General features: G+C 48.8%; 1 protein-coding gene across 2 annotated transcripts in view; it reads left to right on the top strand.

The window, feature by feature from the left end:
• The window catches only part of GTF3C2 (general transcription factor IIIC subunit 2), a 908247-nt gene that overhangs the window by 27574 nt on the left and 860416 nt on the right, over positions 1-20257 (top strand). For both annotated transcript variants that reach the window (XM_086928162.1, XM_086928163.1), the window contains exon 2: positions 8288-10059. In XM_086928162.1, the coding sequence (XP_086784288.1) occupies positions 8349-10059 (1711 nt within the window). In that variant the 5' untranslated portion in view covers positions 8288-8348. The remainder of the gene's footprint in view (positions 1-8287; positions 10060-20257) is intronic.

Below are 20257 nucleotides of genomic sequence, written 5' to 3'. Positions count from 1 at the left end.
GTTTAGTCGCTCAGTGTGTGAATCCAAGATTTATTTTGTATTCTGTGATCTCCTGTTTGTGATGGAGTATGTTGAGAGAATCAAACCTTTTATTGAACATGATTGTTCGTGTGGGGGAAATTAGAAAAGATTCTATGTTAATGTTGATTCAGTTTTAGATGGTGAGACGTAATTGAGGCCTGCCTCCATGATATCCAGAGCCATGTTTAGATATGTAACATCATCTGGAGTTAAGACTTTCATACATGACACTGTATTCTGGTTTTTGCCAGTGTCTCCATGATGTTTGAAGTATACGTTCAAAAGAGTGGGGTAGAGAATGGATCTTTAGGGGATCCCTGTTGTGAGTGGTTGCTTAAATACAAGGCAAACTTGTGTTCTACTTTTTCTTTAGTTATTTAACATGCATAAGATTTCGACCTGAAAAGTTTTTAACAGTTTGATAATGAAAGGAAAAAAAACAAACTGAGAAGGATAAAGACCAAGCAGAACAGTTATGGTGTGCATTATTCTTAGAAAAGAGAGGGTGACAACTGAAGACAGAGGTATGTAAGAGTTTATAACATGCCTTCTAGTTTTCGGTCAACAATATTGGGTGGCTGCTGTTGTGGAATTATAAATTTAAAAGTAAAACGAAATCGCATGTTCTACATCCTGTGCATGGCTGTGTAATCATACTGGAACTGGCCATGTGCTTCTTTTTTCCCCAATAGTGCTCTGCATTTGCTAAAACCAGTTTTTTTTCTTACTGTCAAAATGCAAATGTACAGCTGATGCCTGTAAAGAGTGAGACATATTATCTTTGCAAATGCTAGTTTTTGTTATGGTGGCTAGGGTGTCTAAAATGTAATTCATGGACTCTTATTGGGTTGTAGGGGGATTAACCTGATTGGTATATTTAAATCGAGGTCCCTATAAATGCTCAGCAGTAAACGGTTAAGGTTGATATTTTTTATTGTCCTCCTCTACCCATGTGTGCTGCTTTTTGGCTTGACTCATCACCATACTTTTCAGAATTGCCCGAACAAACCCCGTTTTATTCATGTTTTAATTCTGCTGCATTTGCACGATCTTTGAAATTGGCACAACACTTATTCTCTAATACTTTTTAGACATTGTAAAGACTGTTTTTACCTATTGACAGACTCCCTCTCTGCTGGTTCTTGTGACGTCCCGTTTGAGTGGAGGGAGGATTAGGCGACTTCCGGTCCAAGGGAGAATAGCGGCCTAGTGGCCACTTTCCCCCTGAATAAAAACCGGATGCCCTGCTCGACGCGCAGCGGACGGGTTCAGCGGGCGCGCCGAAGGCAAGCCCGTCTGAGCCTGGAACACGGCCAGGGCCAGAAACACTGCCGGTTTAGGACCAGACCGACGTACATACACTAGAGAAGCACTTATAGCACTCAACACAATAGCTACTATCTGCCAACCCCCTACACCTGCACATAAATATACGTGCAATTACATAGCTGAAGAGATTATACAGAACAAGGGGGAAATACAATCTAAGCATCTACGTTGTGGCCTGATAAACGCTAGATCTCTAGCGAAAAACGCTTTGCATATCGAAGACATGCTGAATGTTTGGAACTTTTATTGCCTATTTGTAACAGAAACATGGCTAACGACATGTTCCAACCCTGATATAGCGCAAACGCTTCCTTTTTAGGTTTCGCCTCGCCGAAGGCTGCGCTCTGCGCATCTTTTCGGCGCAGGCGAAATCTATTGCTTACTATAAGGGCTACAGGAACGTCCCCTGGCTCCCATTGGCTAGCTCCATAAATGGAGGCTAGCCATTGGGAGCCGGATCTGTCCGTCAAGGCTGGACCAGATTCGGGGGCGTTCCCGTGATTTTTTCCGTCTCCGCCCCTCTGTGCGCGTCATCTCGGCGGTGGGCGTGTTGTTTTTTTTTTTTTCTGTCAAGGTGTGTTTTCTCATTCCGCCGAAGATGGCGCCGGGGCCCGTCGACCACTGTTTCCCCTGCTCAATGCTCAGGTAAGCAGCATTTTTTTAAAATTGTGTTTTTATCCCGTTCCCCCCTCCCGCTCTCCGTGTGCCCGTTCCCGCCCCTGTCCCCCCTCCCGCTCTCTGTGTGCCCGTTCCCGCACCACTTTCAAATGCTTGTTTTATTATTGTTATTGCCTTTCTCTGGATCTTTTCTCTTCTGCCGACTACGTGCTCTCCCAGAGAGGCCTAAAGAACTCCTCCTTTTAACCCCCCTCCTCTTTTTCTGCATCTAGGACTTCTAGTGCCTAGACGCCCTCGGGTGGACGTGCTGGTTTATAAATAACGTACTTTTATTTGTTTGCGGTTCTTGCCTGTAAAGCGCCACGCCCTCGCACGTCACGCCGTGTTTACTATAGATCGAATGTCCCTGGGGGTGGGGGGAGGTGCGGGGGGGCTGTCTTTGGTGCTCTTCACTCCATAGCTGTGTGCACCAGTATGGTTTGCTTATCTCACACCCGGGTTCCAGAGTATTTTCAGCAGACAGCATTTCGTGGGGATTGAATTAATGCCCCTCTCCTGATCTCTACAGGCATCCTGTGCTCCGGGCCATCCGTGCAGCGCTGTCCCCCACCCACCCATAGCAGGGTGCACCTGCGCTACAGTAATGACATAATTTGTCGAGCGCCATGAAACGGGTCTCACGGTGCTGTTTGTAGTGCATAAACGGAAGGAGAGCAGTCGTTACTCTTTAATTCCCCTTGGATGTTTGACTGTCTCCGGATCTAGTTGGTGTAGATTACCCTGCCCCCCAACCCCCTTTCTCAGGCTGAGGTATGTGTCTTGCCCAGACTTGTCCTCAGTGCCGTTCACGGCACATGCTGAACTGAACCCATCCCTGCCTCGAAGCGCTGTGCACTTCTAGTGCTTCCACTTGCAAGGCTTTCAACCTGTACCCGTTCCGCAGGGGCGGGATCCCTCCGGCCGCCCTTGTAAATATGCGTGCCAAAGCCTGGTGCCTTAAGCTGGCAGACACCGGCGCCCTGTGCCATCTCCCCTCCCGCCCCCTCCCCCGGGACTGCTGCCCCGCACATGAACCTGCCCGCCTCGCGCCTGTCTGTGGTTCCACCCCCGGGGCTCTGAGCTGATGTGGATGCAGAGTCCCTCCCCACCTCCCCCCCCTCTCGAGGCTGCACATGGCAAAAATTCAAGGAGTCTAAAACTGGAGCACCGGGGATAGAGAGGCGAGAATGTGTTCACAGCATGTGTGATGGAAGTAGGACGGCGGGGAGGGGGGCCCGGCGGCATGTGTACGCAGCATGCATGGACGCAGGACTGCAGAGAGAGGAGGGAGGGGCTGAGCATGGGTGCACAGTATGTATGGAAGCAGGACTGCAGAGAGAGGAGGGAGGGGCTGAGCATGGGTGCACAGTATGTATGGAAGCAGGACTGCAGAGAGAGGAGGGGAGGGGCTGAGAATGTGTGCACAGCATGTGTGATGGTAGTAGGACGGCGGGGAGGGGGGGGGGCTAGCGACATTTGTACGCAGAATGGAAGCAGGACTGCAGAGAGAGGAGGGGGGTGAGAATGTGTGCACAGCATGTGTGATGGAAGTAGGACGGCGGGGAGGGGGTCCGGCAACATGTGTACGCAGTATGCATGGAAGCAGGACTGCAGAGAGGAGGGGGGGCTGAGCATGGGTGTACAGTATGTATGGAAGCAGGACTGCAGAGAGAGGAGGGGGGCTGAGCATGGGTGCACAGTATGTATGGAAGCAGGACTGCAGAGAGAGGAGGGGGGCTGAGCATGGGTGCACAGTATGTATGGAAGCAGGACTGTAGAGAGAGGAGGGGGCTGAGCATGGGTGCACAGCATGTGTGATGGTAGTAGGACGGCGGGGAGGGGGGGGCGGCGACATTTGTACGCAGCATGGAAGCAGGACTGCAGAGAGAGGAGGGGGGGGGTGAGAATGTGTGCACAGCATGTGTGATGGAAGTAGGACGGCGGGGAGGGGGGCCGGCAACATGTGTACGCAGTATGCATGGAAGCAGGACTGCAGAGAGGAGGGGGGCTGAGCATGGGTGTACAGTATGTATGGAAGCAGGACTGCAGAGAGAGGTGGGGGGCTGAGCATGGGTGCACAGTATGTATGGAAGCAGGACTGCAGAGAGAGGAGGGGGCTGAGCATGGGTGCACAGTATGTATGGAAGCAGGACTGCAGAGTGAGGAGGGGAGGGGCTGAGCATGGGTGCACAGTATGTATGGAAGCAGGACTGCAGAGAGGAGGAGGGGGAGGTGAGGATAGGTGCACAGTATGTATGGAAGCAGGACTGTAGAGAGGAGGGGGCTGAGCATGGGTGTACAGTATGTATGGAAGCAGGACTGCAGAGAGAGGATGCCAATAGCCAATAGAGAGACAATGCCAATAGCTCTAACTTTTCCAAAGGCGAAACCATTGCATTGTAAATGCTTGTTGGTTATACCATCTCCCGACTGGATAGAAATGGGCAGAAAGGAGGGGGCATAGCCATAATATGCAAGGACCACCTGAAGTGCTCCATCTCTGATACCATGGAACTAAAGGAAGCAGAAAGCTTCTGTTTTAGTTTCCAATTAGATAGCTGTACCACGTTTGCAGGGACCCTGATTTACAGGCCTCCGGGCTCTGCCTGCAAGTTTTTAGATACGTTGGGCGAAAGCATAAGTTCCTTAGTGGTCAGGTATTCAAACTTCACCTTGCTAGGTGATTTTAATCTACATCTTGAAGCAGCAGATATACCGAACACCAACTCCTTCTTAGAAACTATGAATATACTAGGGCTAAAACAGAAGGGGCCACTCATCAAGCGGGGCACAACCTGGAGGGAATATGCACCAACGGAGCCAACCTAATCACCTCTCCTCCAGTGGCAATTACTTGGTCAGATCATAAATTAATCCCTTTTAAGTTTTGACTTTAAAAATGTCCAACTAGAAAAAAAAACTTGAGAAACCAGGTTTCACACGGAAATGGAAAAATTTGCTCTCTAATCCCAATCTGCAGAACATAGCAGAAGCTTAGAAACCTACTCTCACTGGGGACCCTGAAATAGACAATAATCTATTTAATGAATGGATGCTATCATTGACCAACACTCTGGCTCCCCTAAAGAAAAACAGTAGAAATCAAAGATCAGCTTCATGGTTTAGCCATAGTATGAAAGCCTTGCAGGGACAATGTAGAATACTAGAGAAGCAATGGCAGAAAAACTACAAAACAGAAGATCAGGTGATTTTCAAATCAGTAATAAACAAATTGAATTTACCCACAAGAGATTGGTGACAGAAGATGGATGGTCTTGGGTTGGATGTGTTTCCTACATGGGTGGGAAGCACATTGTGTTCTTTAAATACCCTTCACACATCAAAAGGGCCATTGTTGTCATGCTTCATCATAGGAGTCTTTGCGCCCCTCGACAGAACGCGGCGTGCTCAGTCGAGGGGCGCGAAGACCCCTTTGATGAAGCATGACACCAAAGGCCCTTTTGGTGTGTTAGGGGTATTTAAAGCGCACAATGTGCTTCCTACCCATGTAGGAAACACACCCAACCCATGACCATCTATCTTCCATCGCCAATCTCTTGTGAGTGGATTCAATTTGTTTATTAGTTAAAGCTAGGGGAGGTCGAATTCACTCCCTATGTCTTTCCGGACACACTATCTCTCCACTCCCTCCTTTGGTATTTATGATTTTTAAATCCGCTCTGAGATCCTACCACCAGCATATTCAACTACAAAAAAAGACATACTACTCAAATGTAACAAGTAAAGCAGATAATCAAAAGACCATTTTCAATATAGTAAAAACATTTACTAATCCTAAAAACTTAGAACAGGAAACCCCTCCCTCACTAGATCTATGCGATCGTATGGCCCACTTCTTCGATACTAAAATTCTTGACTTAAAGAACGATTTTACTAGAACACTCCCCCAAATGCAAAACGTTCAGACCACAGGAAAAAGAAGGAAGATTAACCTAGAACAGTCTAGGCAAGCTATTCTCTCATGTAAATCTGGCTCGCCTTTCGATCCTTGTCCCCAAGATTTTTTACTTGCACTGGTGGATACTATCAACGTTGACATTAATCAGATTATTAATGCTACTTTCAGAGTAGCCAAAATTCTGACAGCTGGAAAACTGCTGCTGTGAAACCGCTTAAAAAAAGAAACTTTCAGAACCCACAACCCGTTCCAATTTCAGGCCCATCTCACTGCTGCCATGTTTGAGTAAAATTGCAGAGAAACTTGTTAACATCCAACTTAATGATTTCACGCAAGAAGCCAACATCTTACATCCCAAGCGATCTGGCTTTCGACCGGGCCACTCAACAGAACCAGTACTACTGCACCCCACTGAATCTCTAAAACTTGCCATGGATCAGGGAAAGGATGTGGTACTCGTTCTGTTAGATTTGTCAGCGGCGTTTGACACGGTCTCTCATGCTATTCTGAGGGACAGACCTGCATGCAGTGGAATCACTAACAATGCATTGGCCTGGATTACATCCTTTTTAGAAAACGGGCATCATATTTTAACACTGGGATGCTATAGATCGCAAGAAAAAGGGCTGGCATCAGGGGTCCCTCAAGGCTTGGCCCTGACCCCAACTCTCTTTAATCTCTATACGGCACCACTGCTTTTTCTGATGGACTTTTACGATGTTGAGTGCATCGCTTATGCAGATGACACTCTACTGATCCTTACCCTCGATAATAATTCGACAGTGGCTGAAGAAAAATGTCACCACTGTCTAACAGCAGTGATGGATTGGATGAAGCCTAACCTTCTGAAATGTAATGGCTCCAAAACAAAGATCATGCTGTTTGGCAAGACCAATGTTTTCAGACCAGACCAATGGTGGCCGTCAAATTTGGCTCCACCTTCTACTACAGTAGACACTGTAAGAAATCTGGGAATAAAATGTGATCACACATTATCCTTCCACAAGCAAGCCCTTGCTGTGGCAGGTACTTGTTTTGAAGTAATAAAAATCCTCAGAAAATTCTTCGATTCACTCCAAATGCCGGCCATGAAGACGGTGGTAGCAGCCTTAATTATATCCCGTCTGGACAACGGTAATAGTGTCTATGCAGGAACTAACAAAAAAGTCCCGCGAAGACTACAGGTGGTCCAGAACGCTGCAGCGAGGCTGGTACTCAATTTGCCTAGAGAACCCTCCTCAGCAACAGCACTAAAAACCCTCCATTGGCTGCCAGTCCTTAAGAAGATTCTTTTTAAGGTCCTGACCATCATTAATAAAACAACAAATAATACTGGACCAGAATATCTAAATGTCAGAACTAAGCCATATACCACTCAAACTATTCTACGGTCATCTTAGAGAACTTTTTAACAACACCCAATTTTAAGCTTAAAACCAGGGGTGGAAAGACACTGGCGGCCATAGGGACCAAAGCCTGGAACTCCTTGCCAACTCAACTTGGACAGACACACACACAAACTGAACTCAACTTTAGGAAGTCCTTAAAAACATGGATTTTTGGTATCTCAGATAATACTGCTTGGTCTCTTATCTGAATTTCTATCATCTGAGTTTGTGCCAGCTCTTTCTCCTGGTAGGTGCCCTCTATCTCTGCATACAGTGCCAAGATACTCCTAGGAGTAAACCTTGTGCTATATAAAAGCTCTTTCATTCATTCATATTTTTAGTTTGTAGATTTCAAAAACAAATCCTGAAAGCCTACTGACAATCTATTCAGGATTAGATCAGGAGACCGGAGACTACCAACTTGGGAAACAGTGAGATCTAGAATGAATCTCTTCTTGAGGTTGGGTTTGGTTCGTTGTTTCACGGAGAGTGAATTTTGAGATGGAAGAGTCTTTAAGCATATCCTAGGGCATTGTCTCCGGTTCTAGCGAGGAAGGGTTTTTTTTAGTCAAAGGGACTGATGCTGGATGTTTCCTTTGCTGGTGGCAAACCTTTTTCTTACTTGGAGCTGTACCCCAACATTAAGTAATTTCTTTGTTTCTAGCTTGCCATCGATTAAGGTTCAGTGATGGGAATCCAAATGACAGGGGTAGAAGACTTGAGTAATCATTAGAGCGACATCAAGTTTTATGTTCAGAAAAATGACGTAGAGAGGGTCTTTTGATTGAGTCTTAAAACCTGCCGAGTGTCCACTGTTTTTCGGTTTAGAATGTCTATTGTGTCAATTTCTTGCCTGAGGAGTTTTGAGAAAGTTAAGAATAAGGTCTTTGGTCTGAAACCTTTCACAAGTTACTACTTTTTGTACTGATATGTAACCCTTTTTTTTCCTAACTGTTCTTTTTCTCTTGGACAGATGTTTACCAGGTGAGCTATGTGGGAGGGGGACGCATTCCCTAGCCTCACCAGCAATTTTGATGGACCCATCTGACCAGGACGGCAGTGCAAGAGCAAATGTTTATGTCATGGGAATAGCTACTGAAATTGAGGACCCTGAGAATCCTCCTCATGGCATTCTATCTCATCCCAATATGATGGAGGCAGGGAGCATCCTCGAGGTGGCAGAATCCAGTGCAGGAAATGTACATAGTATCCAAGTAGCCCCATTGGACACCGTGGCTTATCAGGATGTATATTATGAAGAAGTACTTACAACATCTCCTACAATGGTTGTCCATGTGCAGCTTGAGGGCCATACAATACAGACCGAGGACCTAGAGTACAGCACAATACAGGCTGAGAACTACCCGTTGCGACCAGAGGCTATCACAGTGCAAGTCAATGACCTCACTGTTGATGCTAAGGACAATGCAATACAGATAGAGGAAAATATAGTAAAGAATGAGCAGCACACAATGCAGACAGAAGATTACAACATACAGACCAGCAACCACATCATACCGGCTGAGGACAACATGATGCAAGCAGAGATCATAATGATGCAGACTGAGGATGGAATGATGCCAGCTGGAGATGAAACAATGCAGACGGATGATGGCATGGTTCAGGCTGATGAGGGCAGGGCGTTGCAGGCTGATGAGGGCGGGGCGTGGCAGGCTGAAGAGGGCGGGGCGTGGCAGGCTGAAGAGGGCGGGGCGTGGCAGGCTGAAGAGGGCGGGGCGATGCAGGCTGATGAGGGCGGTGCGATGCAGGGTGATGAGGGCGGTGCGATGCATTCTGATGAGGGCAGGACGATGCATTCTGATGAGGGCGGGACGATGCATTCTGATGAGGGCGGGACGATGCAGGCTTATGAGGGCGGGACTTTACAGGGACAGACGATACAGTCTATAGATGGGGTTATGCAGGTTGTTGATGGGGCAATGCAGGTGGAGGATGGGACGATACAGGCTGATTATATGATACATACAGACTATAGGACCATATTAGCTGAGGGTGGAACAATAGTGGCTGAAGGCGGTACTATATTGGCGGAGGGCGGGGCAGTCCAGGCAGATGATGGAGCAGTGACCATACTAGCTGAGTGTGGGACGATATTGGCTCATGGTGGATTAGTTCAGGCCGAGGATGGGGCAGTGACGATACTGGAAAGGGTGGTACAGGATGAGGACAGGGCACTGCAGGCAGAGGATGGGATGGTGCAGCCTGAGGAGATTGCTGTGCAGCCTGAGGAGGTCGCTGTGCAGCCTGAGGAGGTCGCTGTGCAGCCTGAGGAGGTCGCTGTGCAGCCTGAGGAGGTCGCTGTGCAGCCTGAGGAGGTCGCTGTGCAGCCTGAGGAGGTCGCTGTGCAGCCTGAGGAGGTCGCTGTGCTGCCTGAGGAGGTCGCTGTGCTGCCTGAGGAGGTCGCTGTGCTGCCTGAGGAGGTCGCTGTGCTGCCTGAGGAGGTCGCTGTGCTGCCTGAGGCTATTAACATGCAGCTCAGGGATGGCAGCCTACAGACAGAGGGCAACACAATACAGATTGTGGACAATGACGTGGTCACTAATGTGCCTGAGAACGATACTATTCTGGCTGAGGACAATGCAATACCAGCTGAGGAAATTACAATAGAAACCGTAGACAATGCGATCCAAAACAAAAGAAAACTACCAATATCGCCTGGTGATGAGCCCACAGTGAAGCGTAAAAAGGGTCGGAAAAAGAAGGTTGCATCGGGTCTCTCTCATGGTAAGCAAGTTTACTTTGTTTTGATGTGTAAGCGCAATACTGCTCTGTATATTATGCTTTTTGCGCCAATAGACTCTAAATGTAAGATTTCTTGTTACCATCTAGAGCCTTTTAAACCTGGCTAAAGATTTCAGTGCTCTGACCTTTAACAAATATGTAACATATGAGATGTCCAGAAGGGTTCTTTATGACCCATTAATGAAACCGAGACGTTAGACATTCATTTCAAAGGCCCAAGTGTTTTATTTCACTCTTATTTCAGAATTTTATAAGAACAAGATTAAACCATTATTTTCATGTCATCTTGTTGGGCAACTCTTTATTTAAATAACATTTTCATAATTACAAAGAAATCATGCATAAGTCAAGTCAAAAGTCTAAATCCACTTTATTCGATTATTTAAAATCATAAAAGTATGCTATTCAATCACATGTTAAAATCAGAAATACAAGGATAAATACAAATATTTACATAATATACAATTCATATGTACATAACACCCAGAATTTATCAAGTGCAAAAATTTCCAGGTTATCATACAAAATGTACACGCTTTCTATAGGTCAACATGTAGTAACCGGGGGTTAATAATCATATATATACTCAATAAAGTCTTTAAAATTTCTTCAGTCGATAAAAATTGCTTTTAGTCAGAATATGTTTCCTCTAATTGCCTAGCTTTTTTATTCCGGATGGATGCTACCAGGAAGTTTGCTACCTCAAACATAACAGCAGAGGATTCCTGTGAGAAGTTGGCCCGATATGCAGTGTTCACTATTCTAGCGACCACTATGCATCGGTCCAAACGACCCTTATGGTGATTGGTTGTAAGTCAACCTTAGACCAGCTATCCTAGTAGCGTGGATACGAGCAGTCTTCGGGCTAAACTCTAGAGGGCGTGTTAAGCCAGCTGTTATACCATCACATACCCCTTGAACACCAAGTGAAAGGACACCGCACAAGTGTTATGAAAATAAACAGTATATTTATTAGAATCACAACAGCCCTGTACTCTTTATGAGGACAGGGTACTAAGCACAGAACAAAACTCTTAGGAAAATACTTCAAGTGCACAATCAATACAAGTGCCCGAGGGCACGGAAAGTTTAGAGGTCTCGGGCGGACCCGATAAGGCAAGTCGGAAGCGAGGGACTCGGGACCCTTAAGTAAGGAGGCTATGCGGGCACCGAAATGCCGAAGTTACCTAGCCACAAGGGCTGCGGCTGCACAAGTCTTACAGGTGTCGGGGGTCTTCGCTGACGAGCCAGGAGCCGGAAGGAAGGAGTTGCTGGCCGGCGACCAGTGAAGATTAGTTTGTAGAGATCCAAGCCTGGATCAGTGATAGATGATACCTGAAAGCAGAGGGGACCAAGTTCGTACTACTAGCCAGTAGTCAGAGGGTACCAGGAGGGCACCGGATGGCAGTCACCTCGACTAGGTGAGTGGGCGACGCTAGGCTCTGCAGTCTCACGGACCAGGAGGCGTTGTCGGCGACCAGGATGGAGGTGCGAGCTGTCCCACGAAGGTTGATGCTGTCGGCGTAGCTGGGCCCAGGATTGGGGCAACAAGCCTTGGCAGATTTCAGGGCCACGTGGTGGGCCTAAAATGGCGTCTTGAGTGGACCAGGAGGGTCCGGGGTGCTCCTCTCGTAAAAGGGAGCAAAGGCCGGTCTGGAGCAACCAGACCAACAGCGTTGGTTGGCTGATGTCGTCAAGGAGGTCACAAGCCAGCGGCTAGTAACCAGACAACGTGCTGAGCGGCAAAGCAGAAGGACCCCACGCAGATCGTGGAGATGCTGGGAGACTGCACTTCGATGCTGGAGCTGCTCAGGGTCGGGGCTTCTCGGACCCCAGAGCACTCACCAGAGGATCCCTTCGGTGATCGTGCTGGTTTAAGAAAGCGTGCAGGTTTTGATGATGGCCGGTCCCTCGAGGTCTCGTCACACCCACAGATCTCAGCTGAGCTGACGATGTGGGTAGAGGTCAGAGGTGCCAGGGAAGCCGGTTCTCGTCGAGCTGGGTCGTCGGATTCCTGAGGAAGGACTTGCAGCAAACCGCAGAGTTCTTAGATGGTGCCTGCGGATGCAGGGTGACTACTCCTTAGCCACAAGGGAGAAATCTTGAGAAGAGTCTTGAATGTCCTTTCGTAGAAAGTAGTTCTTGATTCAAAGATGATCTAATTTGGAAGGGTCCCCGCTCCTGCCTTTATCCTAAAGAAAGGGGTGGGTACATGACTAGGTCCTGCCCTAGGGGTGGGACCAGGAAGGGGGGCAGTTACACCCCTCTCCCCTGCCGGGCTTTCCCCAGGTCAGGGGCTGCGCGCCCCTGGAACTGGTTCTAGCCGGCAGATGCGTAGTGAGCACCGGGGTGCCACTCCGCAGTCACCTTCTTGCAAAGCCCTACCTACCCAGGATACACAAAACCCTGTCTGGGATGGTGCGAACACCGCCCCTGACAGGAAACCCTTTGTCCAAGCTCTCCTCGCTGGAAGGACTCCCAGCAGCAGGAGGTCAGACTCGTGTCTGTGGTGGCAGCATCCATTTTGTGGAGCTGAGGCTTCAGTTAACTTTAACCGGAGTTCACAGTTACGTACATGTCGTGTCCCTGTAGAAGGGCGGAATGCTAACCTCGTCGCCAGAATTGGTGAGGGGGCAGCATCCCGATTCGTATGACACCTTACTCGACATGTCTTGATAACGCGATACCGAAGTTACCGATATGGTACGCGCTATCATGGAACAGCCATTAGGTCTTGGTTCCGCAACCTGCAACCGGGCTCGGCTTGTGCCAGAGCCCAATTCACACGGTTCCGTGCACTCTGCCTTCAGGATTGTCAAGGCCTGCCATAGGAGTGACTGATAGGAACTCGGTGTCCATTTTAAGGTTAGATATAGGGATACTATACCTAAAGCAACGAGCGAGTACGCCACGTTGCCCCAGCTGTCGTGCAGCCAGTTGTGTCAGATTTAGATGGCCATCCAGGGGTGGCACAATACATGCTTCAGCTCCTGGTAGGCCCTGGGTACACCGATGCCCTGAGTTACAGGGTCTGACAAGGTGGCCCAGTTCCAATTGGGTTATGCACCTAAGGTACACACATCAATTTAGCGAGAGAACAGCTAGGCTGTGGGTCTGATTGGCAGGCCCACAGCCCGAGAAAGTCGTAAACCAGTGAAACAAAAGCAAAAAGTCCGGGTGATCATAGGATTGCAGACCCTACTCTCCTACAATTCCATTAACTGTAAGTATAGTAAAGCGGGTTTTACTTGTATAAAACCCCTGTTTATCAGCAATGGTGTAATACACTTTTTCCTTCCCTCCGTATAAAAAGGACAGAAAAACACAAAATGCACCGTGTCCTGGTATGAATGATAGTCACATTTGCAGGGAGCGGCTTCCTCTGGTTTACTCCACTCCCTATAGTTACCCAGTAACACATGCGATTGATTGAAACGGAATTTGGTAAGCAGCCAACGATGAAAGGGTTTGGTGACAATTGTCAAGTATGGTTGGATAGACATTGTCACTTTCAACAGATAATGAGCCCTCACTGTAGGTTTACATAGTTCTAATGCTTCGCGATCCAATTCCCTTGATTTTATAAAATTGGTTTTTACCCAGTTAATATCAGCTTTAATTAGACTTTCTGGGTTGCAATAGATCTCAGGGCGCCCAAGATAATTGGATATCGATTTAATATAAAACAACCATTTTATTTCTGCCACTTTGTCAAGGGCCATACAATCCTTAATAATCTTGTGATTCAGAGTTAGGTTGGGGTTTATCCAAGTTCTTATCCATTGCAGGATAGGTGCCATGTTCAAGTAATCTGAGATATATCCCATCCCTAGTTCAAGGTGTACAGCAAAACTAGCGGTTGACTGGGGGAGACCCAAAAGAGCTCGCAAAAATGTATTTTCCTCCCTCTGTATGAGGGTTGAGTCCTTATAGCCCCATATTGCGGCCCTGTACCTAGCAATTGCCACAGATTTTGCTTTGTAGATGGACAGAATTGCTTCCCCCAGTTTGCCTCCCAGTCTCTTTGCAAAGCCAAGAATAGCAGATGTTGATCTTCTTATGCTAGCTGCTTTATTTATTAATTGGGGAGCCCAGGAGCCTACATCATCAAACACAACTCCTAAATAGGTGAAGACTCTAACCTTGGTTATTGTAAAGTCATTACAGGAAACTGTTTTGAAATAGTTTCTTCTTTTCCCTAGTGATATGACATGGGATTTGTCTGTATTGACCACCAGGTCTAACTTTTCCATAAACTCCCCAAATGAGTCAAGCAAACGTTGTAAGGCGTTAGGTGTTCTTGCCAACAGTACTGTGTCGTCCGCGTATAGGAGTACAGGGATGGACGTTCCTCCCATACGCGGAATATCGGATGTTACAGTTGCCAGGACCTTTTCCAGTGAGTTGATGTAAAGTGTGAACAACATTGGGGCCAGTATGCATCCTTGACGCACCCCTCTGCCAGATTTAAACTTAGCAGTGCATTTTCCCCCTTGCGTCATTCTAATTGATGCCGACAAGTCCCTATGTAGCTCAGCTAGAAAGTTCACCAGAGTCTGGTCTAGTCCCAGCTCCAGGAGCATCTTCCACAGCTTTGACCTGTTGACTAAGTCAAAAGCTGTGGATAGGTCCATAAATGCCAAGAAGATTGAGCCTTTAGACGCTACTGTGTATTTATTTATTATTAGATGTAGGTTCAGGCATTGATCTTATGTGCCTCTTCCCCCTCTAAACCCATATTGGGCATCACATAGGATAGCTTTATCTATAGCCCAGGTGTTTATTCTGGCCAGAATTACTTTTCTCAATATTTTGATTGATGAGTCAATCAAGGAGATAGGACGATAACATCTTGGGTCCACCCTTTGTCCCTTCTTAAATATTGGTATTATAATACAACTAAACCAAGTCTTAGGGAGATTGGCCGGGATGGTATTTGCTGCTAGATTAAAAACATTAGTGAGTATTATTGACCAGAGGTCAGGATTAGCTTTATACATATCAGACGGTACCCCATCTGGGCCTGGTGCTTTCTGCTCCGATGTTTCAGCTATTGCTAACTGTACCTCAATAAAAGTAAAACTCTGTACAGGCCCCACTAGTTCTTTAGAATGTATCTCATAAGTTTCAAGTTCCAAATTACTCCCATATACATTCTCAAAATGGTTTAACCATTCCTGTTCTGTAATATTAACTTCTAGCGGGGCATTTTCCATCCCGTTAAACAAGGGAGAGTTTACGATAGTCCAAAATTTCGAACTATTCCTTAGGGTAGCTTTATCATATAGTGAGTCCCAAGCCTCTTGTTTTATTTAATTTTTTCGTATTTGTAATGTAGTTTTATATAATCTCCTTAAAGAGGAAACCTCGCTCTTATCTCTGGGCTTCTTATTTAGAGCATACAGGAGCTCACTATGGATTTTTTCACAACAAATTTTATTGATTGATCAGGTAAAAGCATATATACAGCTCTCCACAGTCAGGAGATCACTGCCAAATAGCAAGACATGTCTCAGTATTATTACAAACCTAATCAATAAAAAAGAACAACCCCCCCAGTCTCCCCCCACCCCCCCTAGCTACCCAACATTCCCGCTACCCACCCCTTATCCCACCCTAACCCGGTGCACGTGATCACAATAAGTCTTCATCACTTGATTGTATTGTATTAGGCATCATGCGCCTCTCTAGGCCTGAAGGTCCTCATCTATATGTAGCCCATCTTCCGGTTCTGCTGGAGGCTCCAGAGTCAAACCCCTATAGTCTGCCCACCTTTTCCATATTTTGTAATGTTTTCGGGGGCATCCTCTGGCCTCAAACACCGGACGCTCCAACCCCATGAAGTAATCTAGTCCGGCCTTCCAGGCGCCCAGTAGGGGAGCTCGCTCACCCTTCCATGCCTGTGTCAGATCCCGCTTGGCGACCACCAGACCCAATAACAAAAGGTGACGCTTGTAGATGTTCCCACCCACACCCTCTAATACATGGAGAAGTCCCAAACGGGGCGTGCGGGGTAGATCCCATCCCAGTACCTCCGACAGACAGCTCCAAACACCATTCCAGAACCGAGTCAGGCCAACACAAGACCATACTGTATGCAACAGCGTACCCCTCTCAGTTCCACAGCGCAGGCACTCCGGGGACACAATCAGGCCCGCCTTCCACAACCGCTCCCGGGTATAGTAAGCCCTGTGCAGATATTTGAACTGGATCAATCGGAGTCGCACCGCAATAGCAGCCCCACGCGGGGACTCCAAGGCCGCCTTCCAATCATCTTCGTCCATGGGTCCAACGTCCTTCTCCCAGGTATCCTTTAATGGAAGCAAGGAAGAGGAGCAGTGAGTGACTAGTGTTTGGTAGATTCGGGACACCTTCTTATCCCCAAGGTCCCCCATGAAAACTTTCGCTTCCACTGGGCTGAACTCCGGCAGCGACTCCAAGCCAGCTAGGCTAGGGGCGAGCGTGTGGCGAAACTGCAGGTACTTAAAGAATTGGGTCTTAGGCATATGGAATTCGGTCCTAAGCTCCTGGAAGGACTTGAGATTTACCCCGGTCAGAACGCGCCCAAGCGAAGAAATCCCGACAGAATCCCAGCCGCCAAACCCCGCCAGCGAGGCCAGTGCGGGGAGCCGCCCGTTCTCCCACAACGGGGTCACTGCTGTCAGTCTACCCCACCAGCCCATGCGACGCAGTACTTGTCGCCAAATCACAAAGACCATCTGAGTGGCACATGGCAACTTCCTCCGCAGCCTGGCCGAGTACAGGAGCGTGTGCAGCGTGTTGTCTCCCATCAGCGAACGCTCGAGGGCGTATGATGGGTCTCCTCTATTGCCATACCACCCTTCGTTTAGTACTAGCAGATGGGAGGCCTGATAATAGGACAGGAGATCTGTTGTGGCAAGACCACCACAATACATGGACAGAAAGCATGTTCGCAGCGCCACCCTGGCGGCACCTCCAGCCCACAAGAAGCGGCCTAGAACCGAGTTGACCTGCCGAAACCACCGGGGTGCGATCTCGTGTGGGTAATTCTGCAGTTGGTATAATAGGCGCGGAAGAGCGACCATTTTAAAGATCGCAGACCTACCGAATATGGTGAGAGGCATTCGGGACCATGTTTTAATGTCCGTCTGGACCCTCTCCCACACCGGTATCACGTTGCGCTCCCATGCAATGTCTGCGGACTCGGACAGGAACACTCCCAGGTACTTCAGTCCCCCGGCCGCCACCTGCAAGGCCGACGCCCAGGAGTACGCACTTGCCCCGTCACCCAGTACCCATAGGGTGGACTTGCGCGGGTTAAGACAAAGGCCAGACACCTCGCCAAATATACGCATAATTTCCAAGACTCGGGGGCCCTATTGATTTAAATCCGTAAGGAAGAAGAGGACTTCGTCCGCATAGAGTGTGATCCTGTCGGTGAGTCCCTCGCCCCGCAGCTGCGCATCAATACGTACCCAAGAGGCAAGAGGCTCCATGGCCAGCGCAAAGAGATTTGGGGACAGTGGGCATCCCTGCCGGGTCGCCCGACCGACTGGAAACCTCTCCGAGACTGCCCCAGATACACGCACGGACGCAGTGATATCTGTATATAGCAGTTTGATGTATGAAATAAACACCGGGCCCAGATTAAGATATGGCAGGAGCATGAACAAATATGTCCAACTTACAGAGTCAAAGGCTCTATCTATATCTGCTAACAATAAGGCCGCCCGCTCTCCAGTGGCCCCCATGGCATCGGCAGCCGCCTGCGCCCGTCTGATGTTGTGCTGCGTCGCCCTATGTGGCATGAAGCCAGCCTGGTCCGGGTGGACCAGATCGGCCACGTATGGGAGAAGGCGATTCGCCAACGCCTTAGCCAGCAGTTTAGCCTCGATATTGAGCAGGGATATGGGGCGATATGAGTCATGCCGGTCCGGGGGTCTACCCGGCTTCTGGAACACTACAACCTCGTCGTGTCGCCAGTCAGCTGGCAGTCTACCCCGTTCCCGCGCTGCCTCTAGCGCAGTCCTGTAGTGGGACCCCGATTGGAGTTGGAATTTCTTATAGAATTGACACGGAAAGCCACTCGGCCCGGGTGCCTTCCCTGTGTTGAGCTGCCCTAATGCGTCTCCCAACTCTTCCGCCGTTAGAGGGAGGTCTAGAGCTGTTTTCGTCTCATCGGAGACTGCCCTCGGGGCAGGTCTGCAATGAATTTATCGATCGCATCCGCCGGAAGACAGTCCTGCCGTGCATATTGCTCCATATAATAACGGGCAAAACTCGCTGCTAGTTCAGCTGGGTCTGTTATAGCTACGCCTACTCCATCTGTGAGGCATGGTATGTTGACATAGCCTATGGAGCATAGTACAGGACTTATCTCCCCACTGATATACTCTACTCCCCGTGGCCAGCCATGCTTGTCTAGCCTCATCAATTAATACAGATGCATAAGACTGCTGCGCCTGCAGGAGCAACCGCACCGCCACATCATCTCCCCTTCTCTGGCACCGCTGTTCTAGAATTTCTACCCACGCCGCAGCCACAACGATGGCCTCTCGACGTCGGCGACGGGCAGCCGCGCATCATGCTATGTCTATTCCCCTCAACGTGGGCTTCATGGCTTCCCAGACCACCACTGCATCTATGTTCTCTACCAGGTTTTCCTGCCAATAGTGGGCGATTGCACCCCGCATGTGTTGGATATAGTCAGCCTGCTGGAGGTGCCACGAGGACATCCTCCATCGGAACGGTTGACGTTTCCTATGCAATTCAATCCTGACGGACTCCGGGGAGTGGTCAGACAATCCTCTAGGCAAGATCCCCGCCTCCCTCACCCTATTCAGAAACGCACTGGGCACAAAAACATAATCTAGCCGCGAAAAGGAGCCATGTACAGCAGAAACATAGGTGTACTCTCGCACTTTAGCATGCATGTGTCTCCAAACATCCACCCAGCCCAATCCCTCCACCATCGCATTCAGTCGGGTAGGGGCAGCAGCCGCCTGTGTCCCCTGCAGTCTCCTGCGGTCCATACGCACATCCATTACGTCATTCCAATCACCTCCCAGCACAGCCAAGGACTCCGGGATGTCCGCCCACACCGCAAACAGCCTCTCAGCCAGGGACCACTGTAGCGGGGGAGGGGCATATACACTCCCAAACACCACTGGTTCAGTACCCACCATTCCCTTGATAAAAACGTATCGGCCCTGTGGGTCAATCCAATGTCGCTCATGAATGTAGGCCAACCTGCGATGGACCTGAGGTGGTGCGTGGACCATCACGCACCACCTCAGGCAGCCGGGGACCGCCGAACTCGAGGCCCCTCCCTCTGGGTCTCAGCGCAGGCCATAATCCTCCTCCAGTGCTCCCGCAGTGCCTGCAACCACGCCTTTATTGTAGGGCACAGCCTCGCTCCCGCTTTCCACTCCGCTGCCGGTCTAGACCCCAAAGCGCGGGCCCCGCCGCCGCTACAGCCAGCCAACTCCGGGAGCTCCCGGCCGGGGATCACCAAAATCGAGGCCCCGGCTGTCCACGCCGTGACTAGGCCCCGGATCGCCTCCACTGCTCTCTCCGCCACCGAAGGTCCGGGAGCCCAGATTTCTGCACTGGAGGGCACCCCCCGCCAATCGCCACCTCAGCCGCAAGCGTGAGTTAGGATGCGGGTCCAGGGACCAGGATAAGTAGTTGGATTAGGATCGGGCTGGTGGGAGCTCTAGCAAGCTGCGTCCACCATCTTCGCCCTCGAAGCTACGTCCGCCCCCTATGGATTTTAGTACATTTATGGTCAAACCATCTATGCACCGGAATGGGTTTCTGTTGTAGCTTCACCGTGAGTTCCAATGAGACCTGTTGGCAGATTGTGTCAAAGGATGTTATAAGATCACCCCCAAACTTGAGTGGGTCTCTACAGGTGTTAATTTCATTCCCCACCTTAGATTTAGTTATAGACAGGAACTCCTCGGGTATAATTTTGTTCCATTCTAATCTCCCCTGGTCCTTGGGTACAACCTCAGTAATTACTTTAAGGAACTCTGTTTTATTAAAAGAAAGTGTTGTATTATCCAGTTCCAACACCACTGGCATTATAGAATAAAACGGAATTTAATAGTCCAGGAGATAAAAACATATAATCTATGATACTTTCGCTTTCCTTTGCATTATATGTGGGAACCCGATCCTTTACATCAGCGAACCC

This window comes from Lissotriton vulgaris, chromosome 6, assembly GCF_964263255.1.
Source record: "Lissotriton vulgaris chromosome 6, aLisVul1.2, whole genome shotgun sequence".
Taxonomy (NCBI): domain Eukaryota; kingdom Metazoa; phylum Chordata; class Amphibia; order Caudata; family Salamandridae; genus Lissotriton; species Lissotriton vulgaris.
The sequence above is the reverse complement of the archived record's forward strand: the minus strand, read 5'-3'. Positions and strand labels throughout refer to the sequence as shown.